General features: G+C 45.8%; 1 protein-coding gene across 8 annotated transcripts in view; it reads left to right on the top strand.

The window, feature by feature from the left end:
* Window positions 1–22,924, top strand: part of IMMT (inner membrane mitochondrial protein) — a 42,914-nt gene extending 19,990 nt beyond the window's left edge. For 2 of the 8 annotated variants that reach the window (XM_081265019.1, XM_081265026.1), the window contains exons 5-15: window positions 592–729; window positions 1,077–1,172; window positions 5,920–6,056; window positions 11,368–11,471; window positions 12,051–12,186; window positions 13,050–13,179; window positions 15,751–15,765; window positions 17,350–17,573; window positions 19,965–20,096; window positions 20,848–20,977; window positions 21,999–22,924. In XM_081265019.1, the coding sequence (XP_081121145.1) occupies window positions 592–729; window positions 1,077–1,172; window positions 5,920–6,056; window positions 11,368–11,471; window positions 12,051–12,186; window positions 13,050–13,179; window positions 15,751–15,765; window positions 17,350–17,573; window positions 19,965–20,096; window positions 20,848–20,977; window positions 21,999–22,612 (1,856 nt within the window). In that variant the 3' untranslated portion in view covers window positions 22,613–22,924. The remainder of the gene's footprint in view (window positions 1–591; window positions 730–1,076; window positions 1,173–5,919; window positions 6,057–11,367; window positions 11,472–12,050; window positions 12,187–13,049; window positions 13,180–15,750; window positions 15,766–17,349; window positions 17,574–19,964; window positions 20,097–20,847; window positions 20,978–21,998) is intronic. The other 6 variants (XM_081265022.1, XM_081265021.1, XM_081265024.1 and 3 more) reach the window with 6 other exon arrangements.
* The last annotated feature ends 2,684 nt before the right edge of the window (window positions 22,925–25,608 follow it).

Below are 25,608 nucleotides of genomic sequence, written 5' to 3'. Positions count from 1 at the left end.
TTTTTCTTTCCAAACCTACTGTCAATTGTGACATTTTCTTCTTTGTTTTAAAACTGTCATCTTGTTCCTGCTCATACCTCTTCTTTTATCTCTGCCACTCTTCAGAGCAATTTAAAATAGCCTTTGGTTCATTGCTCTCCTGTGCCTTTTCATTGCAGGCTTTCTTTTCATGTGCTACTCTTCTCCACAGTACATAGGTCTCCTGCACACTTACTGTGTGTTCAGGGCTTACACTGTTACTAGAAGTCTTGTGTCAGATTGAGGAGGGTAAAAATGCAGATGGATGCCAACAAGACTTCTGTCTTTCGTGTTTTCCCACCCTTTCTCAATTGTGTGTGTTATGCATGCAGTGGACCGTGCCCTGTTTGTGTGTTACTCACACACAAACATGTAGATGCATTTGTGTTTTTAAGAAGCCAGATGTGAAGTGGGCAGTAATGGTAGTAGATTTCTTTTTCTTTTTTTTTTTTTGGTGGTGCTGGGGATTGAACAGAGCAGTGAGCATGCAAGGCAAGCACTTTACCAACTGAGCTATATCCCCAGTCCATGGTAGTGGATTTCTATAATACCTTGAATAATATATATTTATAGCACCTACAGAGGCAGCTCAAATTATTTCTGCAGCAGGTGATACACTTTCCGTCCCAGCCCCTGCGGTTCAGCATGAGGAATCTGTAAAAACTGATCGCCCTGAAATTGGTGGAGGAAAACCCACACCTGTAATCTCAGGTAGTTTAATTATTTACATTTCTTGTATCATAGATGGTATGCTCATCTGAACCACTTAATGCCTAGGCAGCACATAGACACTATGTAAACATACATTTATATTGCTTTTAAGTTTGCTGACTTGCTTAGGACATTTTCAGAGTTTGTAAGTCTGAATAAATCTTTGAAAATAAAGAAGTCAGCGGTGGAGTCCTGTTTTGTCATCTTGGAATTGCTGAGATGATGACATGGTTTTGGAATTCTTAGCCACAGAATGCCCCGGGCTGATCTAAGTGGTTATGTCCTGTTAACTCTTGTGTGTAATTCTGTCTGAAACTTAATCTCCTCTTATTTACTTCTGCTGCAAGAGGAAGCACCCTCATCCCCTGTAAGGGAGCGGCCACCTGAAGAAGTCGCAGCTCGCCTGGCGCAGCAGGAAAAGCACGAGCAAGTTGAGATTGCGTGTATGTAGAGCGGCAGCCTCGGACCTCGGGTCACCTCCCTGCTGCCGCACACCAGCAGCACAGGCTCGTCGTCACTCACAGTGTGGTGCTGTTTGTCTCCTTAGTGTCATTGCTCTCCACCACCATCTCTTCATCACTTGTGTTCTTTATCTAAACTGCTTCCACCCAGGCAATAAGGGCTGTGTGCTATTGACAAACACTCCAAATAATACGTGCGCTTTCTCCATTTGTTTTATGATTGTTAGTGCTGAAGATCCTTTTTTCCCCTCCACTGAGTTCGGGGATTGAACCCAGGGGCACTTCACCACTGAGATGCATCCCCAGCCCTTTTTATTTATTTTGAGATAGGTCTCACTAAGTTGCCCAGGCTGTCTTAGAACTTGGGATCCCCCTGCTTCAGCCTCCTGGGCAGCAGGGATTACAGGCCTGTGCCTCCATATCCAATCGTGAGGATTCTCTATACTCTTTGTATTCTTTATACTCTGGGGAATAGAAGTTGCTTGTTCATGTTTTAGCATGTTAAACTTGTAAATTTATTTGTCACCCAGTCTCTGGACTCTCACTGTTAACCCTGTTCTTCCTGTGTGTGGGGAGGAGGACACTGAGAATTGAACTCAAGGGTGCTCTACCCCTGAGCTACATTCCCAGCTGTTTTTCACAGGAGGATAAATTATTTTAATAGACTGTCATAACTACAAGGGTAAATATCAGCTTACCCTGATCTTTTTTTAACATTTTTGTTAGTGCATCATAATGGGGTTCATTTTGACATCATAGATGCATGGAATTTAATTTGCTCCACTTAAGTCCCTAGTACTACTACTACTTTTTTTTTTTAAGTTGTAGATGGACACAGTACATATTTATTTTTATGTGGTGTTGAGGATAGTAGAACCCTGTGCCTCACATGTGTGAGGCAAGTGCTCTGCCCCTGAGCCCCAGCCCCAGTCCTAGCAATATCCCTTCTCTCTCCTCTCCGTCCCCCTGCTCCCCTTTCTCTGTTCTCCTGGTCTTCCTTCTACTTCCTTACTCCTTCTACTTATTGTTGTTTTGGGTTTTTTTTACTTGGTGCTTTATAGAGACACATAAAGGTGGAATTCCCTGTGGCACATTCACACAGACGTGCACAGAGCATGACCTCCTCAGTTTCCTTCTGCCCCACTTACCTTCCCTCTATTGTTTGGGATCTGCCTCACTGCCTGTTTTCCCCTTATTTTGCTCTAGCTTCCGCATATGAGAGAAAATGAATTCAACTGTTGACTTTGAGTCTGGCTTATTTCACTCAGCATGATGTTCTTCAGTTTCATCCACTTACCAGCAAATGCCGTGATTCCATTCTTTGAGATTGAGTAAAATTCCTTTGTGTATATATACCACATTTTCTTTATCATCTGTTGATGGGCACCTGGGTTGGTTCCTTTTGCTGTTGTTAATTGCACTGCTAAAAACATCCATGTGACTGTGTCACTAGAGTATCCAGGTATTTATCCAGAAGAACTAAAATCAGGATAGCTTGATCATATGGTGGTTCCATTCCTGTTTCTTTTGAAGAATCTCCATACTGCTTTCCAAAGTGGTTGTATTAATTGTAGTCCTACCAGTAATGTATAAGTGACTTTTTCCACACATCCTTGCTGGCATTTATAATTATTTGTATTCTTGATGATTGCCATTCTAACTGGAGTGAGATTTGATTTGCATTTCCCTGATTGCTAGAGATGTTGAACAGTTCTTTTTTGTTTGTTAGACATTTGTATTTCTTCTTTTAAGAAATGTCTTTTTAATTATTTTGTCTTTTTTTATTGCCTTTTTTTGGTGTTAAGTTTTTTGAGTTCATTTTACATTCTGAATGTTAATCAGTCCCCTGTTGGAGGAGTAGCTGGCAAAGATTTTTTCCCATTCTATAGGTTTTCTTTCATGCTTTTGTTTCCTTTGCTGTGCAGAAGCTTTTTAATCTGATGCTGTCCCACTGATTGATTCTTGGTTTCATTTCTTGATCTTTGGGGGTCTTGGTAAAGAAGTTGGTACCAGTGCCAGTATATTGGACTGTTGGCCATATGTTTTCTTCTGGTAGTTGCAAAGTTTCTGGTCTAAATCCACTATAGTGTTTGATCCACTTTGATTTGATTTCTGTGCTGGATGAGAAGTAGGAATGTAGTTTTGTGCTTCTACATATGATATCTGATTTCTCTAGCACATTTGTTTAAAAGTCTATCTTTTCTCCAATATATGTGTTTGATCCTTTGTCAAGGTTCACATGGCTTAAGGTTGTGGGTTGTGTCTGTCTCTTTATTCCATTGATCTTCCTGTCTGTATTGGTGCCAGTACCATGCTGTGTTTGTTACTGTAGCTGTGTCGTGTACTTTGAAATCAGGTATTGTGATGCCTTCAGTGTTGCTCTTCTTGCCTGTATTGCTTTGGCTGTTCTGAGTCTTCTATTCTTCCAAATGAGTTTTAGGGTTTTTTTTGTTTTGTTTTGTTTTCTATTTCTGTGAAGAACATTTGATATTTTAATGGGGGGATTCCACTGAATCTGATTACTCTTTTACAGGTGGTATAGCCACTCTGACAATATGAATTCTGCCTATCCAAGAACATGAGAGGTCTTTCAATCTTTTAAGATCTTTAGTTTCTTTCTTGAATGTTCTCTCTTCATTGTTCCTTAAATTTTGAGAGGTTTTGGTAAATTGCCAAGGATAACTTCAAACTTGTGATCCTCCTGCCTTAGCCTCCCGAGTCCCTGGGATTGATTGCAGGTGTGTGCCTCTGCAGACATGTTAGTACTCATGTCTGTCACTGGTGAGATATGGGGCATTGTGCACATTTCTGGTTTTCAGCTCACAAACATGTGCCTTTTTAAGTTTTAATTTTATGTTATTTTTCAAGAGTTTTTAGAAAGATAATAGCTACCTCAAATTTCCTGTCTGTACAGTACTGCCTGTGTGTTGGTTTAAAATCTCGATGGCAGCTGTTGTGACTTCTTTGTTTCTCCAGAGAGTGTCCCTGTTGTTTGCCTTCTGCCTGTTTCCCTACTCTTAGGTTGGTTCTTGGTGGCTCTGGGGAGCCCCCATGTTAGGAAAGGGAAGAGTGAGCATGGGTAGAGGGCATCACTTTGGCTCAGATTTGAAGTTTAGTTTTTGTTTCTTTTGCATTCTTTTGAGATCTTGGCCATGTTACAGATAGTTAAGGATGTTAAATAAATTACTTTTCAATAAGTGAAATATTTCAGTATGTTTTTCCCCACTTCGTTGAATATTTTTAAATTTGTATGTTTCTTCACTGTTCAGTTTTCTCCCTTTATCACATGGGCATCTTAAGTTATAAATTTGAGATTCGATGTCTTCTGCCTTATCTTCTCCTTTATTATTTTATTTTTTCGTTCAGCTTCTCTTGCCTTTCATTTTCTGAAGTGGGAATGTCAGGTTTTGACCCTCGGTCTCCTCCCTGACCTTACTCTTGGGGGTATGTGATTCTTACCATGGAGCAGAGAGTGGTGAACAGGTGGTGGAGGCCGTGGTGCCATGTGCCTCTGTGAGGCAGCGGCTTGCTGCTGTGCCTGGACATCCACCCTGGAGGCCAGCGTGCCCCTTGCCCCCACTTGCTCCCCCTTCTCTCTGCCCGCCCCATTGCAGCCCCCTCCTTTCACCTGTGTTACAGATGTGCCCTGTGCTCCTCAGACTTGCCCCTCATCTCTGGCTCGGCTGCTCGTGCACATGCTCACCATTTGTCTTTATATCATCTGCCCGGTGTTTCTGTAGTTTTGGGTCATCTCTGAAAGCAGTTATTATTAAATTGGTATTCTCATGGCCTTCTTTCTTTAAATAGCTATTTCTAATTTAGTATAAAATCATCCCTTTACTTTTGGAGTATAAGTCTTGAAGTTTCTTTGGAGGTATTTTGAGGCAGCATATACAGATGTGATCTTACGTAGGTGGCAACCCCTCCAGTGTTGATGTCTGCTCTTTCTTGTGCCCTTTTGCCTAAAATCACTTTCCATTGCAAGCTCCCTTTCCTTTTTTTGTTGTTTTTTATGCTTGTGAGTGCGCGCACTCACACACATTTTTCCCCCATTTATTTCATCTTGAATCTTGGTAATACACGATTTTTTTCTCTTGGGTTTTCCTTCTTGCTAAGGGATTGAAAATAGGCACCTCTTTTTCTCAGTCAGTCTGTACAATTGTTATTTAAAATGAGGAAAGCTGGTGGTGATGTTTATAGCCTTTATAAATGTGTTCTTTCCTTGTTTTTTCCATTTGAAATGTGTTAGCCTTGTTTAAGCAATTTTTTCCTTTAAAATCCCTAGTTTTTATTTGAAAAATCTCACATGTTCATAAAAGTAGAAATAAGGTAATAAATCTGATAGATCCATCATCCAGATTATATTATTATCGACATTTTACTGTACTTTTTTATTGGTACTGGGGATTGAACTCTGGGGTGCTACTCCTCTAAGTTACATCCCAACCCTTGTCATTTTTTTATTTTGAGACAGTGTCTCGCTGAATTGCTCTGGTTGACCTCAAACTTGCGATTTTCCTGCTTCAATCTGCCAAGTAGCTGGGATTATACCAGCAAGACTAGTTTACCATACTTTTAAAGTGAACTTTGAACCTACAGTTTGGGTCCCTTGTGATTTTATTTTGTTTTACATGTTTTGGGTAGTGCAATGGAGACTTTGTAGGAAAGAAGGAGTGTTTAAGGTCATTAGGGGGAAGGACTTGTTTTTAACTATTCTTTTTTTCTCTAGCTCTAGCCAAGAGCTTAGAAGATGCTCTGAGCCAAACTGCTTCCGTCACTCTGCAGGCTATTGCAGCCCAGAACGCTGCCGTCCAGGCCGTGAACGCCCACTCCAGCGTCCTGAAGGCAGCCATGGACGATGCCGAGGTGAGCCGGAGGCTGAGGTGTCTGACATCTACCACACAGGCTTCTTCCTCGTGTTCTGGCTTTCTCCTGCTGAGCAGAAACAGTCTAAAATAATTGTCTTTAAAAAAACAAGCTGAGAGCTGGGCACAGTGGTGCACACCTGTAATCCCAATAGCTCAGGAGGCTGAGGCAGGAGGATCACGAGTTCAAAGTCAGCCTCAGCAAAAGCAAGGCACTAAGTAGCTTAGTGAGACCCTGTCTCTAAATAAAACACACAATAGGGCTGGGGATGTGTCTCAGTGGTTGAGTGTCCCTGAGTTCAATCCCTAGTACCACCGCCACCCCTTCCCCCCCAAAAAAAATCCCAAGAAAAGCCTTTAAATTTTTTAGTCAATTTTATGTATGGTGCTTTATTTTTATCTCATAATACTAATATGTTATAGTTCAGATTTGCTCTGATACTTTTTTTTTTTTAAAAGAGAGAGTGAGAGAGGAGAGAGAGTGAGAGAGAGAGAGAATTTTTAATATTTATTTTTTAGTTCTCGGCGGACACAACATCTTTGTTGGTATGTGGTGCTGAGGATCAAACCCGGGCCGCACGCATGCCAGGCGAGCGCGCTACCGCTTGAGCCACATCCCCAGCCCCTGCTCTGATACTCTTTTTGTTTGTTTGTTTGTTTTTTGGTGTTGGGAATTAAACCCATGGGTGTTCTACTCATTGCCCCAGCCCAGTCCTATTTTTTTTTTTTTTTTTTTTTTTTTTTTGAGATGGGGGTCTCTCCTTGAACTTGCCTCAGAGGTCACTGGGATTACAGGTGCGTGCCACCACACCTGGCTTTATTTTATATCTTAGTAGTTCTTGAATATCATTACCTTTTTTTTTTTTTTTTATTGACAACTATCTCTTTAAATAAACTTTTTTTTTCAGGATACTTTTAGATCAACATGCAATTTTAAAAAATAATAGAGAGTATGTACATGTGTACATGAAACACCACTTAATGTTTATGCTGATTGTTTAACTTACACTAAACACTTCAAAAAATAAAGCAGTAAGCTGTGAATCTCAGCTGGGCATGGTGGCATGTCACATTCCTGGCATGAAATACTCAGGGTCATTCCAGAGGAACTGGGCTGCATGAAATAACCACACAAGAGACAGAGAAACCTTTTTCTTTGGGGTCCTGTGATGGCTCCTCTGACCTTAAGGGTTCGCAGAGAGAGCACGAGAGTGAGCATATGCTGACCCCTTTTATTGAGGAGAAGCCATTCAAATGAGGCAAGGAGTCAGGTTTCAGGGGGTTGAGTGTAGCTTTGTGGTGTCTGCTGTCAGCAGGTTGACCAACATCTAGGAAGGCCACACCCAAAGACAGAGTAAGAGAAGGGGACCCACAAAGGGTGTTTCCATGGAACATTCTATCCCAAACAGGGCAAAGGGGTAATATCACATAGGCAGAGTAAGGGAAGGGGACCCATAAAGGGCGTTTCCATGGAACATTCTATCCCAAACAGGGCAAAGGGGTAATATCACAAAGGAACAGGTGAGTGTAACTCGACCCATGGGGCTGCAAGAAGGCACACCTATGCATGAAGACACATTTTGTTACATTTTTACGACTTTCAAAATCTAGGCCACTGTCTACGGCCACTTTGATGTGACCAGATCACGGGAAGTGACCGACAGAGCCTCACCAATCAGGAAAGGAAATTGCTGGTCACATAGCACAACGGCCTCCCACAGTGGCACATACCTGTAATCCTAGCGTCTCAGGAGACTGAGGCAGGAGGGTCACAAGATTGAGGCCAGCCTCAGCATTTTAATGCAACTCTGTCTCAAAGTAAAAAATAAAAAAGGATGGGTTGCAGCTCAGTGGTCACATGCCTCTACATTCAAGTCCTAGTACCACTGCCTCCTCAAAAAATAAATAAATAAACAAACAAACAAACAAACAAACAAAATAAACTCCTGAAACACCCCAGGGTAAAGATCATGCATGACTTGTAAAGTTGCACTGCATTGTGACTGGGTGGGTGTTTAAGCACTGAAGCATGCTGTACACTGTTTCAGTGATATGTACCTCCAGCATGTTAAATCAGACTACTGACAGTAATTGCTGGAAACTACAGCCTTTGAAAACTTAAGAGAAAGCTGCATTTTATTTGAAGTTCAAGGAAAAATATAAATATCAGAATTTGATCAGTTAGCACAGTGGAGACTGCCCAGGCTGTTTAATGTGCTGTTTATACAGGTGTGAGAAGGCTTAACATTCCATGGTGTTGAGCTGGGTTACAGCCCAAGGGGTGAATGTGCTTTCAGAAGAAACAGCTGGGACCTTTAAATGCCTGTTTCCACTTTGGTGTAAGGCCACGTGGGATAGTGTTTCCTCTTCCCAGTGAACGGACACTGTGTAGTGCATGTTTGACAGCACAAAAATCTGTTACAATCAAGATTTTACTACTCAAGGACACTATATGAATATAGCAGTTAACTAAGATTAGGGAGTGTTAGCTAATGTTAGAAAAAAATTAGGAAAACGTATGACCACTTTTTTCAAATATTAAAGATGGATTTAAGTCTTCTGTAAAAGAAGCTGTAGGTGCATATAGGATCTATATGACATTCCAAATCACTCTCTCTCTCTCACAGCTGTATTTAGAATACTTGGACTTGCCTGGCTGTGGTGGGGTGGCTGCCCCTTGGACCTCTGTAGCAGAAGTACCTTCAGTCAGAAAGACAGTGAGACCCCCAGACGTGCCATGGACATTGGCCTGTTTGACAAGTCTGTCTAGTGGTTAGGAAGACCAGATCCTGGTAACAGCATATGCTAGAATCTTAGAAAATTTACTCCCTACGAGATGCCCCACAGCCCACACCATAGCATCTTTTGTTCTTAGTGCTGGGTGGAAACCAAGGCCGAGTGCTCAATCACTGAGCAGTGCCCACCCCCGCGCCCATTCTTGGTATACTTTGAGGATGGCTGAAGTGGGGATTCACTGAAGACAGCAGCTTCATTATTCACGCCATAACATTGAATTTGCTTTGTCACTTCCTTGTAACAGTTCACTAGAGGTGTGGTGACACACACTTGTAATCACAGCTACTTGGGAGATTGAGATGGGAGGATCAAAAATTCCAGGCCTACTTGGGAAACTTAGCGAGACACTGTGTCAGAATAAGAAATAAAAAGGGCTGGGTATGCAGCTCAGTAGTGGAGTGACCCTGAGTTCAGTCCCCAGTGAATAGAGACACAGAAAAGAAAAGTACCAAAAATTTCTTCTAATACTATTATTTATTTAAATATTAAACAATATAATATTTATAGCAGAGGTCTTAACCTGAAGTGTGTCTGTGGATAGAATTTAGTGGCTTGTTGAATCTGGAACATTTTTATTTTCCCTAGCCTGAAGTTGAAATGCTGAACCATTTTCTTGAGGTATGACTATCTATAAAAGCTGCTGTAGTTCAGTTTCCACTTGGGTCACAACAGAAAGCGCTTCTCACACCGCATTGTGGTGCTTGCAGCTTTTTTTTCAATATGTCTGCTCATCACTACTTCTCAGTTGGGATATTTCTTCTTCTAGATCTTGGTTACTATTTCACAAAATTTTCAATAATTTTATGATTGTATTTCAGTGTATTTCGAGCTCCGTTTTGAACATTTTGTAGTTTGATTTGAAGGATTTAAAAATGTTATTCTGAGATGTTCCTCAGACTGCCTCTGTGGTCCAGTGCACTGAAAACAGTTAACCCTGCCTCGGGGGACTGGCCTCTAAGTTCTGTTGATGATGGGTATGACTTTAAAATGGAGGCCAGATCCGGTGTCACTGAGGCTGAGTGAGAGTCCCTCTGCCAGCCCTCTCTGGAGCAGCCCAGGGCTGCAGAGGCGGAGCTGGAGATGTGGGGTGAGCATGCAGGCCCAGACCCTCTCTGAGTCTGCACTCCTTATCCAGGCTGCAGCAGCCCCCATGCAGATGTTTTGAAACTCGATTATTGAGACAATTCAGTCGTCTTCCTAGGTGAGAGTATTGCATCTGTTGGTAATCTAGTGTGCTCCTCTTCATCTCCAGGTTCCCTGCATAGTGTCAAGAAAATGGGCTAGAAGGTGATTTTGCTTCATACCTGAATGTAATGCATGCAGTTTAAACTATATGCATTTGGAAAAAGGAAAGAGGAAAAGTTAGCCCAGTAACATTCTGCTCATTTGGTGTGTGCTACCGACCTAGGGGAGGACGGAGCTGTCACTAGTCCACACCACAGTGGTCTGGGTTGCCTGGCACCTCAGTGTGAGCAACATGTTGCATTGAGTGTGATTATAGATTTTTTAAAAAATATGCCATGACCCCCAAATATAAACCAGGTTTGCTGAAAAGCCACAGTTACTCCCAAAGCTGGGGACGGAAGGGGGATGTTGGATCTGCCAAAGGGAGATGCACACACATGCACTTTGAATTCAGCCCGGGACCTTGCATAGGCTGAGCAGGCTCTTTACCACTGAGCCGCCCCTTCGAAGCCCCTTTTAAAAACATATAAATCACAGCCAGGTGCAGTGGTGCACGCTTGTAATCCCAGCAGCTCAGGAGGCTGAGGCAGGAGGATCGAAAGTTCAAAGCCAGCCTTAGCAACTTAGCGAGACCCTGTCTCAAAATAAAAAGTGTAAAAAGAGCTGGGAATGTGGCTCAGTGATTGAGAATCCCTGGGCTCAATCCTCAGTACCAAAGGGGAAAAAAAAGTTTGTGTGTGTGTGTGTGTGTGTGTGTGTGTGTGTATGTATGTGTATATATATATATATAATCACATGCAATTAAATTCACCTCTGGAGATTTTTTGTTTTGTTCTGTTTTTTAAACTATCATTGATTTACACCTTAATGTTTAGGGAGTCTGCACTACTCCAAAACATTAAAGAATGCTTTAGACTATGATTCTGGTAGTCAGACCTATGCAGTTAAGAGAATGTTAAGTGTTGGCACTTTATTGAAGAATGATTTTAGAATTCACGAACAATTCATGGAAAGGTCTGGGTCATATTTTCTTTTGATAATTTAAATAGCAAATATCTCTCTTTGGAAAATAATTGTATGCACTGGGTTGTATATTTCTTGTGTCCTTGTTTGTTTACACATAATCTGTGAAGAACAGTTGACATGGGTGGCTGTGGAGTTCTTGTGCCTCACCAGGAGGCTCAGATTGATCTCCTACTATGGTGAAACTTGGCATATAAATATTTACGGTTGAATTTCATGTCACACACTTCTGTATTTCCTCTTTTTGGCTTGTCCTGTGGCCGTCTCAGCACGTAGGCATGTTTTTGTGATCAGCATTTTCTGTTCAGGTTGCAGGTGAAAAGAAGTCTGCCCAGTGGCGCACGGTGGAAGGTGCCCTGAAGGAGCGCAGGAAGGCCGTGGATGAAGCTGCTGACGCCCTTCTCAAAGCCAAGTAATTACTCATGGACTTGGACAAGTAATTAGGGCCTCCTGGAGGTTTTCTACCCTCTGAATGGAATAAAGAGGAGGCAGAGAAATCTTTCTCCCTTCTTCTGTGCTCTTATCTGAACTGGCATAATCAGGAACACGTAGGTTCAAGAAGAGAGAAAATGAAACATAATTAAGCCGAAATAAATTTGGCAGAAATTGATATAAAGGTTCTCATAAAATCAGGTTTGCTGTGGCTTATTGCTTAGGGGGTGTGTCTACACATTTCCTGAGCTTCTGCTATAATCTCAAAATTTTGCTGGAATGGTTGGGAAGTTCCATCAGAATTTAGAAGGTGGGTCACAGTCTATCTGCTGCAACACAAGAGCCCTGAGTGTGTCTTCTGCCGCCCTGACCTCGGCTGAGGGTTTCAGCTCTAGGTGAGAAAGGCTTCTCTGCCTATTGACCATAAAAAGAATCAAGTGATTTTTTTGTTTTTTTGGAATTATATTTCTTAGGACTTTTAACAAATGTATATGGTGTTTTCTTTGATAAAGTTGATAAGGAGTTGTACTAAACTGTGTTTTATTTTATTGGTTTCCAGAGAGGAGTTAGAGAAGATGAAAAGTGTCATTGAAAATGCAAAGAGAAAAGAGGTTGCTGGAGCCAAGCCTCACATTATAGCCGCAGAGGGGAAGCTCCGCGACATGATTGTGGGTCTGGACAGTGTGGTCCAGAAGGTCAGTTTCCTAAGTCTTTGCAGTGTTCTATGTTTTTAAATATAGTTATTCAATCAAAATACTTTAAGAATTCAGGAAAACAATAAAGATTTCTATCATCTCCTCCCCTTCCCCTGCAAAGACTATTGTTACTATTTTATTTTTTCAGTTACTGGGGTTGAACCCAGGGTCTTAAATAGGCTAGGCACGTTCTCTACCACCGAGCTATATACCTGGCCTTTTTTTTTTTTTTTAAGAGAGAGAGAGAGAGAATTTTTAATATTTATTTTTTAGTTTTCGGTGGACACAACATCTTTGTTTGTATGTGGTACTGAGGATCGAACCCAGGCCACCCGCATGCCAGGCAAGCGCGCTACCGCTTGAGCCACATCCCCAGCCCTCCCTGGCCCTTTTTATTTTGAGACAGGGTCATGCTAAATTGCCTAGACTGGCCTCAGACCCCAGGTAGCTGGGATTACAGGGTGTGTGCCATTTAGTTGTTACTGTTTTTAGAAACCTGTTTTGAATGTGAAGTAGATTATTCAGTATTATTGACACTTTCTATAATAATAGTGGTTTTGGTCTCCAGCTGTTGTCACTTAGGTAAACTTCCATCTTGGGGCAGATCTTGGGCTAGGATTGCACTCAGGTGATCTATGTGGGTAGTTGCAAGACCCAGAGAAAGGGGGCAGAGGGAACAATAAGATGGGAAAGGGCCTGTCCCTGGCATTGGAGTAGGAATTGGAAGGAGACAGAAGAGGTTCGTTTCCCTCTTGCTGAGCTTTGGTTTGCGGGTTTTGCCTGCATATTCCTAACCAGACCTGAGGGACGTCTGTGGTCCTCATTGCTCAGTTTAACCTATGATACCCCTGGTGCTTGTTCAGGTCCAGGCTGCTCAGTCCGAGGCTAAGGTGGTGTCGCAGTACCATGAGCTGGTGGTCCAAGCCCGGGATGACTTCAGACGAGAACTGGAGAGTATCACTCCAGAGGTCCTTCCTGGGTGGAAAGGGATGAGTAAGTACCATTGATGCGTTGGGACGCTTCTTTCTCCCTTTGACTTTTAGCACTGCTCAGCTACACCTGCTTCAACTCCATTCATGGACTCCACGCTCCTCTGAAACATGTCATTGGTACAGCACACTGTTTCAACCAGTCGTGACAGGTGGCATACTCTGACACTGCTCCTGTAGCTTTCCCCCTGGCGAACAGCGTCAGCCAGTGTTTAATTCCATGATGGTACAACCTTGACTCTACTAAAATGCTTTGCATCCCTGGGATCATTCAGTCCTCTGGTCCTTTAAAGGTATTTGTAAAGAATTGCTTGAAGCACACCTATGACTGCTTTGTGTAATAGCACCATGTTGAGAATTCCCCTGGGCCCCAGTTCCTCTAGAGAAGGAAGCCAACCATTTGGCTGTCCCTTGGAGAGCTCAGGCTGCCGGAGAAAAGGTCTATAAAACACAAAGACATTAAAGTATGGTCCTCGCCCAGAGGACATTGGGCAGTGTCTGCAGACATTTTTGATGACACAGCGGGAATGTTCCTGGCCTCTGGTGGGAGAGGGCCATTGGTGCTCCAGAGGGCTGTCTGGCCCAGAATGTCAGTACTGTAGGGTGGAGGAGCCCTGTGCTCAAGAACAGTCAGGCCCCTGTAGTGCCGTCTCTGGGTCATGATCAAAGATTAAAAAATGTTTAATTTTTAAAACACACATTCACATGTGGCACAAAAATTAAAAGACCCACATGGCATTTGGTGTGCTTTGCTTTTCACTTCTGCCCATGGCCATGCCATCTCCTCTGAGGGTAGTCAGTGACTGATCCTTGTGTATCCTGCAGAGTACATGGCTTCCCCATGCCCGGCCCTCAGGGGGACTCCTCAGGGCCTGCACCACGCCTGTCAGTACGTTTGTTACCAATTGTTTTGCCCTCAGTGTTCTCATTTCTCTGAGTTCTTAAGTGTCCTGGTGGTGTTCGTTATGTCCAGTCCTTTTTCTGGGCTCTCTGTAACTGGACAGTGCCACACATGTGCAGCCAGCACTGTTGAGCAGTGTTCTGTGCCTGGCCCTGTGTTCTGAGCACCCCTCCTGTATTGGCTCATTATGGCTCACAGCAGCCCTGTGAGCTGTGTTGTTATGACCTCCATTTTACAGAGGAGAAAATGGAGACTCTAGGAGGCCAAGTAATCTGGCCCAGGTTAGAGGTGGAGGCAAGATTTTTTTGCTGCCTGCTGGCCACACTGTCCTTTGCTGGAGTGATTTGTATTGGCAGTATGGGACATCCTTTTGGCCTTGAGAAGAGGAGTGATGTGCTTCCCACTAGGGAGATGAGGGTAGGAGGCCCTGTGAAAGCTGCTGCCATGATCTGTGGGCAGAGTGGCAGGGGCATCTGCTCTGTGTCCCAGGCCCTGAGTGGAGTGGGTAGGAACAACGAGGAGCAGCTTGGGCTGCAGTGTGGCTCCCAGAGTCTGGAGAAAGCAAGGCGTGCAAGCCCTGGCCCAGCGCTTCAGCTCGGCATGTGCTGCAGGGGACTCAGGCCTGTGCAGGAACTGCGGATCTGCCTCAGCACCCTCTCCAGTGCAGATGTTGAGGACAGGGTCCTTCACTGTCATGGAGTTTGTAAGAACATGAAAAACAAAGCCGAGTATATGTAAGAAATTAAAAAAAAAAAAAAAGCTGAGTCTCTTCTAGGTAGGCTCGTACCAGAGCACCTGCCCCAGGAGCTCCAGGCTCAGAGCTCACGTTATGGGGGTGGGGAGAGGAAGCCACTGAGGGGCAGCTGGGTGTTGCCGAGTGGACTGTCAGCATTCAGGGGACCTCCCCTTCGTGGCAGTGGACCACAGAACACGTAGCCATGTGTATGTGCCACATCAAGACTGGCCTCGCCCTCCCCTTGTGGAGCCTCTTCAGTCCTTCCTGCAGTGTTGGGCAGATCCTTGTTCCTTTGGTTGACTTACAGAGGAGGCAGTTGACTTTAGGACTGCAGGGTCTTTAAGAAGTGCCTGCTGAGAGCTCTCTGAGCTCTGCTTCTCTCCTCTGGCCTGGGGCTCACCCTCTGGCGGAGCAGCATTCAAACTTCACAAGGTTACAAGGTTCTTTTTTCTCCTTACCCTCAAATTGGACAGCCATAGTTTTTTTTTGCACAGGTTAAATGTGCAAGTGTTCAAGAACTTCTATAGAAAGAAAACAATTCTTGAGTATTTGGAATGTCAGGCCTGGTTCTGAAAATAAGCAGGACTATTGGCTTACTCTGAGCTAATGCAAATAGGAAGGATGGAAGAAAGCTGGGATTTCTGTGATAACTTGATCACTTTGGTCAAAGGGTAATGAGTCCCCTTAAAACCAAGATTAATTTTAGTATCAGTGGTTCTCTTGTTTCTAAAATATTATAATTTACCTTGATATGTGTTGTTTTAAAGTCCCTTTAAATTTTATGAAATAAACTATTATTTTGCATCTCAATGTTAAAATACCTTTTCCTTGTGTAAATTTCTTGTTCTTCCTTGTCCCTTTTGGATGTTCTGTTCAATGATCAGTAAGGAAAGTATGTACATTTCTTTTTTTTAAATGGCTCTTCTTTTTCTTTGTAGGTATTTCTGACCTAGGTGAGTAATAATGTGTATTTTATGTTTATTTAAACTTTTATTTATTATACTATTTTATGTGGTGCTGAGGATCGAACCCAGTGCCTTGCTTGTGCTAGGCGAGCGCTCTACCGCTGAGCCACAACCCCAGCCCCAATGTTTAAAGGAATTTATTTTGACTCTTAAAAACTCAAGTCTTTTGATTGTGACTATTATTCTAAGCCATCTAATTAATATCAAGTAGAATTGTTACATGTGATAAGTCTGAATTGGGTAATTTTGGCAACCATTTGTTCTCAGGAACAAACGTGTTCCAAATGATTGGGAGCTGTAGATGTGAGGGCGTGTGTGTGTTTTCTTATGTTTAGCTGTTGTTTTGGAGAATTCCAAACGCTTGAAAGCAGGGAGACAGGCACCGTGAACCCCCCAGACCCATGACTCGCCCTTGGCAGTCGTCAGCCCCGGGCCAGCCTGGTCTTCTGTGCCACATCTCCCCCAGCTCACGTCCTTGCACTTGTAAGTGCTCCTAGTATGTTTCTGAAAGCACAGTCAGTGTGACACTGTCTTGCTGACACTTGATCCCATCCTGTCATCAGGCCTCTCCCCACTGGTCCAGTGGCCTCACGTGGTGCATGTTTACAGTTTATTCATGTCTCTGTCCAGAGGAGGGCCACCCACTGGATTCACTCAGTATGTCCCTTAGGCTCTGTTGCTTCTCAGCTTACCTTTTACTGGGTCATTTGTCATAGAGACTCCCCTACATTTTGTATTTCATTGTTGGAGTTATAGTTCTTGACCTGTGGCATGTTTTGGCACCATCGTGGAGTGTGAAATTGAAAAACAAAAAAAACAAACTATAAAAAATCCAGTACTATATGGATTTAAGTCCAAATGAGAATGTTTAGGTGTAAATATTTTTTAAAACTCCACAAGTGATTCTGTGGCCAGCTCTGCTTGCAGATTATTGTCTTAGATAAATTGTGTTGAGGAAAAGGAACTAACTGTTGTTAGGCAAGAGTGAGAGAATTTCAGTTTGATTTGGGTTTTGTAGAACACAGTCTTTATTTGGATGGCTGTTGGGACCAGTACTAGTTATGCGTGAAAGAAGGTGTAGAAGTGTTAGTATGTATGAGCTTTATTTCTTGGTACTGGGGATGGAACCCAGGAGCACTCTGTCACTTAGCTGTCCCTGCTTAGCATCCCCCCTCCATGTCTTTTTATTTTTTATCTTGAGACAGGGTCTTGCTAAGCTGCCAGGCTGGCCTCAAACTTGCCATCCTCCTATCTCAGTTTCCAAAATCATGGGGTTTGCAGGGATTTGCCATCACACCTGGCAAACTTTAGTTTAGAAGCAAAATGAGAGTAAATTGGAAAGCTGACTTAATTTAGTTCAGGTTTGAAGAACTACTCTGGGTTTTGCAATTGACAGATGCCAGGTGTTGGATGCTGGCTGTCAGTTACTGATCAGGAGACTTTAAATCTCTTCACACTAGCTACATTTTGTCTTTCCTTACAGCTGTAAAATCATAGTCAAATGAAGCAAATGCCCTTGCAGTGATGTATAGTGTTGGTGGAATCATCACCTTGATGTGGTTATCTGTTTAGCTGACAAGCTGTCTACCGATGACCTGAACTCTCTGATTGCGCATGCACACCGTCGCATTGACCAGCTGAACAGAGAGCTAGCAGAGCAGAAGGCCACAGAGAAGCAGCATATCGCGTTGGCCTTGGAGAAACAGAAGCTGGAAGAAAAGCGGGCGTTTGATTCTGCAGTGGCAAAGGCATTAGAGCATCACCGAAGCGAAGTGCAGGCTGAGCAGGACCGAAAGGTAGAGTCTGAGACTCACTGCTTGACAAGTAATAATTAGGGCGTCCAGCCAGACCCTGGGTAGCTCCCCCCAGGTCCAGACAGGCAGATCCAGACAGGAGTTGCACCTGTCCGTCTTCACAGTGGCGCTTCAGCCCTTGTTCTCCTGGTCAGTACTTCCGGGAAGGACTGACCTAGTGGAGTTCCTATAGGTTGAGCAGATACGGAAGTGTGAGTGCTGATAAGCTGCTTGGATCCAGGATGACCTGGTTCATCTCTCGCAGCAGTCTGTCCCTAAATAGCATTACCAGAAGAATCAGTTGAATTCTGAATATTTTTTTAGGCCTTTATTTTATTTATTTTTATGCGGAGCTGAGAAGTGAACCCAGTGCCTCATACATGCTAGTCAAGCGCTCTGCGTCCGCGCCCAGCCACCCCTGCGTGTGTTTCTGCTGTATTGTTAGTGAGGGGTGGTAGTTACCAATGAAGGCAGCAGCTCCTGAGCTATCCTTCTGGTTGGCAAGCATGGCAGCTCATCCTCCCTTTGAAGCCTCCTGCTCTCAAGCTGTAGAGCCTGCCCTTCCTGGCCTTTCTCCCCCTCACTGGCCCGGTTGGCCTCTACCTACTGCTGGCACATTGTGGAGCCTGTCTCCCCTTGCTGCCTCCAGCGCTTGCTCTCCTCCTGTGGCGGGAGGCTAAATGCCATCTATATCAGACAACCCGCTCCCAGCCAGCAGCCTGCTCCATAGTCAGAGCACCTGCCTCCCAGCCCCTTGGCTTGCTTCTCTCTAAATGAGTCACCACCTACCCTGTTTGAACCAGAGCCCTGCGTGGTTATTCTCCCACTGCCCCATGTCCAGTCCATGCCAGGTCTTCATCCAGAGTAGACCCCAGACCTGTCCACTTGGCTTCCATCACCTCCCCCTTCATCCAGGTGACCATCGGTTTTTGTACCTGTTTCACATCTACTTATGCAGGCAGCTAGCCCTTAGGAAACACCGGTCGGCACCACACTGCTGAACACCCCTCCATTAATGTCAAGTCCAGATTCTTGTGGTTCTGGGATCAGAACTAGCCCCTGTGCGTGGTAGGCAAGCACTCTCCCTCTGAGCCTCACCTCCAACTCTGAGTCCAGGAGTTGAGTCCTGGCCAGCTGTTCCCTGAGGGCTCTGGGTCCCCACCTCCGGCCACAAGGCATCCTACCCTGCACCTCTCTGCTGAGCTCTCTGCCGGCATATTCCTTGCCCTCGATCTTCCTGCTCTTCACCTGCCACATCTTTCAGCCTTAGCTCTGAACTTGGATGTGGTCTCCACAGCAAGGCCCTCCTGGCCTTCAGTGGACAGCACAGTTCTGGACTGAGTTTCTGCCCTTCCACCCTGTGTGTCCCTGCTGAGTGGGAGGAGGTGGGAGCTGCTATTGACCACTCCTGCCCAGAGCCACACCTGGAGAGGGCTGCCTGCGTGGGGTGTTCCTGGGCTAGGGGGGCGCGGGTGAGAAGTGTGCCAGCCTGAACACCAGTGCCTCGGTGTCCACCACTGCTGGTACTGCAGACGCTAGAGTGGGCTCTCAGGTTTCATATCCTGTGCCTCAGAAAAGAGCCCCGAAAGGTCCTCAGTGCTCAGTGGCTTGTAATGTGACTCATGGCTAATTGTTAGGCAAGACCTGCTTGGCTTCTCATATTTTTGGTTTGATGTGGCCCATGTTAAGTCTAAATTCATTTGAAAATAAGCTGTTGGAGAGCACTGTTTGGATCCAGGATGATCTAGTTCATCTTTCTCAGCAGTATCAGAAGAAGCTTTTGAATTCTGAATTTTTTTTATACCTTTATTTTGTTTATTTATTTTTATGTGGTGCTGAGAATTTAACCCAGCACCTTTGATTAGAAGAAATTGTTTGGCAGGGCTGGCAGTGTGGCTCAGTGGTACAGTGCTTGCTTAGCAGGCATGAAGCCCTGTGTTCCATTCCCAGCACACACCCCTCAACAAAAAGAAGAAATTACTTGCAAGATATTAGTTATCTCATTATTCACCACTGATAAAGTGGAGGCCTGAAGTGTTCCCTGAGGTCACGTGGGCCAGAGTTCTGCAGTCTCTTGCTTGTCAGGGTGTCGTGATTCGGGGAACAGCTTTTTGTTTGTGTGTGTTTTCTGTTTTCAAGGGGCAGCCTAGTATGTGAGGGAAGCACAAGTATCCAGGCCACATGGACCCCACCTAGACTCTGATATGATCCAGCTGTGAGGCCTTGCTCGAGCTGCTTGGCAGATTCAGCCTGGAGTCCTGGAGCCAGGGAATGAGAGTGTTTGCGTGGGCCTCGTAGAGGATTAGCACACAGCCACTGTCGCCATGGTCACCCGGTCTTCTGCTTCTCCTGTGGAGAACTGAGAAGTAATCATTGCCGTGTTTGTCCTCACAGGTGGAGGAAGTCAGAGATGCTATGGAGAATGAGATGAGGACCCAACTCCGCCGCCAGGCGGCCGCGCACACTGACCACTTACGAGATGTCCTCAGGGTACAAGAACAAGAGCTCAAGTTTGAGTTTGAGCAGGTGAGGCCCCTTGGTGAAGCTCAGCTGCCCCACGGCCTCTTCCTCCTGTGTGGTGCTGGGATGGACCCAGGCCTGGCCATGCTACGTGGGCGCTCTGCCACTGAGCCGCACTGCTCTTCTCTCCCTCTAGGGTTCCGATGGTGTCGCTTGGCCTTGTGGGGCCTGTGTGTATCTACAGAACTGTCACTCTTATCACGGGGTCTGTGTGTGGGGTGGTCGAGGAGTTCCGGGGTGCACCTCGTCGTGTGAGGCTGCCCTTCCTGCCTCCTCTCCGTGGACTTCAAGCCTGTGCTTGTGCTCAGACTGATGACCAAGAGCTTTCCAGAGAGACGAGACGTGGAGGCCACAGCAGAATGTCTGATGCCTCTAATCCCAGCTCGCTCCTGGCATCTGCAGGAACGAGAGCGGGTCTGTCTTCTAAGGAGTGAGGCTTTCTAAGTAAGGAAAGCTAGGAAATTGGAATTTGTGACAAGATAAGATATTTTAAGTTCCATTTGGGTTTTTTCTTCAGAGAAACATGAAGGGCTTATCTCTTCAGTAGAGGGTTAGAAGACGATCTCAGTGTTACCTGCAACACAGTGGCTGACTTTTGCAGTTGGTTTCTAGCTTGAATAGTAAGTCCCATGAGAAAACCAGAGAGGACGATGTGCCACGTCTGAGCCTGCTCCTGGGGTGCGGTCCACCGTGGTGGGACGGAACGCCCCTTCTGGGGCAGCGGGGCTCTTCTCCAACTACTTGTGCTTCATTTCAGGACCTGTCTGAGAAACTCTCAGAACAAGAGTTAGAGTTCCGTCGCCTCAGTCAAGAGCAAGTTGACAACTTCACCCTGGACATCAACACGGCCTATGCTAGACTGAGAGGAATCGAGCAGGCTGTGCAGAGTGAGCAAGTCCCTGCCTCCTCGCCCTGCTTCATCTCAGTGCAGCTCCCTGGGGTCTTGTGTCACGGGCAGCATGCTGACTCTAAAGTCACTCTCCTGCATTTCACTTATTTCCTGGGATGTTGGCCCCAGATTTGAGAAGCATTTAACAGGTGTCTAAGAGGAAATCAGATAAGAGGGTGCTAAAGGCCAACTCTGAATGATCTGTACTACAGGCATGAGATAGTTTTCAGGCCCGTCACCCCACAGTCTTGCTTGTGTGTCTGGTATTTGGTAGTGAAGGCCAGGGAGGACCTGCTCTCCTCCCTGGGCACTGGAGGGCTTTCTGGAGGTGATGTGCTAAGTAACCCCCCTTAAGTGGATAGGAGTTATGCTGAGGCCTCATGCTGATGGCAAGAGTCCTGTGAAATACATTTTTTTGGGATATAATAGAATCTCATTTTGCCATATTAAAAAACAAAAAAGCACAGTACTCGGGAGTTTTCAAAATCCAATCCTGTCTTGTGAGTTCATTGGGAAGTCTTCCTCCTTGTTCTGCCCCCAGTATTGGGGGTTGAACCTGGGGTGCTCCACCCTTAACCTGTTTTATTTTTTATTTGGAGGCATGATTTCCCTAAAAGCCCAGGTTGCCTTGAACTTGGGATCCTCCTGCCTCAGTCTCCCAAATGGCTGGGATGACAGGTCGGAAGTATTCCATGTTTTTTTGCAGCACAATTTCTGGTGACCTTAAAATGAATCTTAATAGTACCATCTTGCTTTTCAAGTACTAAACACAGAATATCTGACTTAGCCCGTGAGTAACGTGTGTGCAGTTTGACCATGTTCTGGCCTGGGGGAGAGGGGAAGAGTCAGGGCTTTGCTACATACAGTCCCCTGGTCTCTCCATGACTCCAGCAGCCCTCCTTGTGGAATTGTGCTGAGCCAGCTGCCTTGCCTGAGAGGCCCTGGGGCCTCTGCTGCCCTCAGGGACGGGCCTGCTGTTGAGTGCATCGAGAAAAGACTTTGCCTCTCTTCCTCTGCAGGCCATGCGGTTGCTGAAGAAGAAGCCAGAAAGGCCCACCAGCTCTGGCTTTCCGTGGAGGCACTGAAGTACAACATGAAGACCTCGTCCGCAGACACGCCCACTGTCCCGCTGGGCGCTGCGGTGGAGGCCATAAGAGCCAACTGCTCTGACAGTGAATTTGCCCAAGCCTTAACTGCGGCCATCCCTCCAGAGTCCTTGACCAGAGGGGTCTACAGTGAAGAGACCCTAAGGGCCCGTTTCTATGATGTTCAGAAACAAGCCCGTAGGGTAGCCATGATTGACGAAACCAGAAACAGCTTGTACCAGTACTTCCTGTCCTACCTGCAGTCGCTGCTCCTGTTCCCACCTCAGCAGCTGAAGCCGCCAGCAGAGCTCTACCCCGAGGACATGAGCACCTTTAAACTACTCTCATACGCCTCCTACTGCATCGAGCATGGTGACCTGGAGCTGGCGGCCAAGTTTGTCAACCAGCTGAAGGGGGAGTCCCGACGCGTGGCCCAGGACTGGCTGAAGGAGGCCCGGATGACGCTAGAGACAAAGCAGATAGTAGAGATCCTGACAGCGTATGCCAGTGCCGTGGGCATAGGGACCACCCAGGTGCAGCCTGAGTGAGGCCTGGGGAGTGGGCAGCGTCGCCGTTTACATCGGAGACAGCAGCGCTAGATGAAGGGTTTGCAGCAAGGGTCCCAGAATTGTCTAGAAACCAGGTTCCGATCCCGTGTGAGTGTCCACACCTGTTGCATCTACCCTCAGTCCACCTGCTATCATGTCACTGAACTCCAGGGTGCCCTCTTTGCAACTTGTGTAACGTGTCCTGCTTCTCAGGTGTTACTGATGAGGCTCGTGAGCCAGTCCAATGATGTTTGTGATCCCCACTATTGATTCTGCCCTTAGAGCAAACTGAATAAAGCCACACAGTGGAAACCAAGCCTCTTGTCACTTTTTAAAAGTGCCACTGCTAGTTTGTTATGTGCAGAGAACACTCCTCAACAGCAGCCACAGACCTGGGAACCCTGGTCCCAGTGTCCAGGCTGTGGGCTAGGGTCATCAGAAGACCAAGTCTTGCTTTTCTTGGCTTTGAAGTTTTAGTAAAGCAATTGCTGCTGGTCCAACTTGAAGGAGGGATGTATGTGCCAGGTGCCTGTGTGTTTATAACTGGGGACCCATCTTTGTTGTGATGCTGCTTGCCACCTGCAGGAGGAGGAAGTCATTCCACATGGGACACTGTGCCCCCACTGCTGTGCAGCCTCACAGAGCAGTCCTCCAACCCCTGCTTCTGTCCTGCGCTATTGCCCAGGCTGTGCTATTGCCCGGGGTAGGGGTAGCTAGCCTGGAGTCTTAGCAAAGGGATTGAATAATTTTGGGTTTTACCTGGATCACCCTAGGTCCAGAGGACTTTCTTGTTTCCCCTTGTTAAAGATGGGGGTGATGGCCATGTTGGATAACCAAGCCTGTTTTCCTACCGCTGGACTTTCACTCCCTGAAGACTAACAGTACAACATAAAAATATTGTCTGTTTTTTTTTCCCTAAATTGCCATTTTTTATTGGGGTTTATATGTTCATAAACTTAACTAAGGAGGCATTTTTAATCTGCTTAACAATCTGCAAATTCTGGTGAGGTGCTTCTTATATTTCTGCTGGTGTTCACCAGCCCTTGAACTTAAGTAGCATTGACCTCGTCTTTGATTTTGGGATAGATAGGCCTAGATTGATGTTAACATTCCTTGTTCCATCCAAAATATTCCTTATATTCTTAATTCAAAACACATCCAGTCTTGGACTGGGACACCTGGCTTTGTGGCAGGCCCTTTGCGGGTGAAGGCCTTCCAAGCTATTTTCCGGACCCTATGGAGTGGCACAGAACTGTAAGTACATCCACTTGCAAAGTTCAGCTTACTTGTCACATCAGAAGTTCTTGAAATTTCTACTTTACTCGGGGAAATATGGGTTGTAAGGAATTTTCTTGGAGCCCCAAAGAATGACCTTCAGGTATATTTATCTGAGCTGACAAGAAGCAGGCAGCACTGAGGGGTGAGGCTGGATCTCCATGTAAAACCACTGACTTCTGTCTCAGCTCCCCACCACCCCAGCTGAGGTAGGAGGTAGGTGTGGCTGAGAAGAGGAGGCTGCTTAGCCTGGGTTCTCTGCTGTTTGAAGAAGAGGTAGCCAATGACCAGGCTGGGGAGATGGGCAGGGCAGGGCGTACAGGTTGGCTGCACTGCAGCAGTCTCTGAACTGCTGGTGTCACTGCTAGCTGAAGGCCACTCAGAGGAAACTCCCTCTCTGCCCATGTGCCTCAACCCCAATCTGATATCCTGATGCCCTGGGCCTGACTGGTGCAGGATGGTGTGAATACTTCTCAATGCAAACTTCCCAACACTGAAAGTCACTCAGGCTTCTGAACCAGTGATTTAGAGGAATGTGTAACTTTAGGCTTTTTAAAAACTACTTCTGTATTCCTTTGACTTATACCTTCTGCTTTCTCTAAATGGTTCTGGAGAGAAAGGATGCACAACAAGAGCATTGAGTCAACACAAAGGAAAAACCACAGGCCACTTATCTTCCCAGGTCCAGGGGTCACCCTTCACCTGACCACAGGTCTGTGCTTGATGGATCTAGACATGAAGAAAAGGGGGTCCCCTGCCAGTGTGTGAGGGGTGCTGGCTCCTCCAGCCTTCTGGGAGGGGCGATTTCTTGGGGTTGTACTGGGGAATGAGCCCAGGGATCCCACTGGGCTACATCCGTGTCCCTTACTGAGAACAGGGTCTTGCTGAATTGCTGGGGATGACTTTCCCATCTCCTGAGTCACTGGGATTATAGGCACGTGCCACCCTGCCCAGTGTGTTGGTTTTGGAAGAGTGGCGAGACTCCATTGGTACCAGTGGTGAAGTTTGAAATTTACTGCTCTTGGACATTCATCTGTAAAAATCCTGAATTTTGCTGAGCTCTAGAAAGCATTCCTGGGCTTGATCCCTAGCAGTACTTCCTCAGAAGTGTCCACGGCTGGGCAGATCCAGCTGGACAGCACTTTGTGATGGGCTCCACCATGAACCAGCAGGCTGTTCAGGTGCTTGCTGCACAGACCTTGGGTAGTATTCCTTTGACTATTCCATGTCCTAGCATGTGGCTGGACACCAGCCAATATACCTTTCCCTTGCACAAAGTCTGAGATGGCCCTGCCCACTTACACTCCTAGATCCCACTGATCACAACCACAAGTCATTGAGATTTCAACCTTGTGGACCTACACAAGTAGGTCCCTGTGTGCTCATCTCTGCTGCAGTGGAACATCACAGGCACCTCCCAACTGCCCGTGAGGGACTTGGAGGCCACCAGCCTCTCCCTTAGGTCCCATTCAGCACCACGCCTTCCTCCCCGCTGAGGGTCTGGTCATTCCCACCAAAGCTGAGTTCAAGTCCTGTAGGACAATTGTCCTGTGCAGAACATGGGCACACAGCCCAGGCCCTACACTCACTTTTCCTGGCCTCGTACTTGGTAGTGTCCGTACAGTGGCTGGGATCAGTGAATCTTCTGCCAAGGGTGACGTTCAGCACTTACTAGGACTCCAGGGCCCACTGGAGTCCGCTTTTACTACCATTGGGATCTC

Source organism: Spermophilus citellus (assembly GCF_964194105.1).
Source record: "Spermophilus citellus genome assembly, chromosome: 13".
NCBI lineage: Eukaryota > Metazoa > Chordata > Mammalia > Rodentia > Sciuridae > Spermophilus > Spermophilus citellus.
The sequence above is the reverse complement of the archived record's forward strand: the minus strand, read 5'-3'. Positions and strand labels throughout refer to the sequence as shown.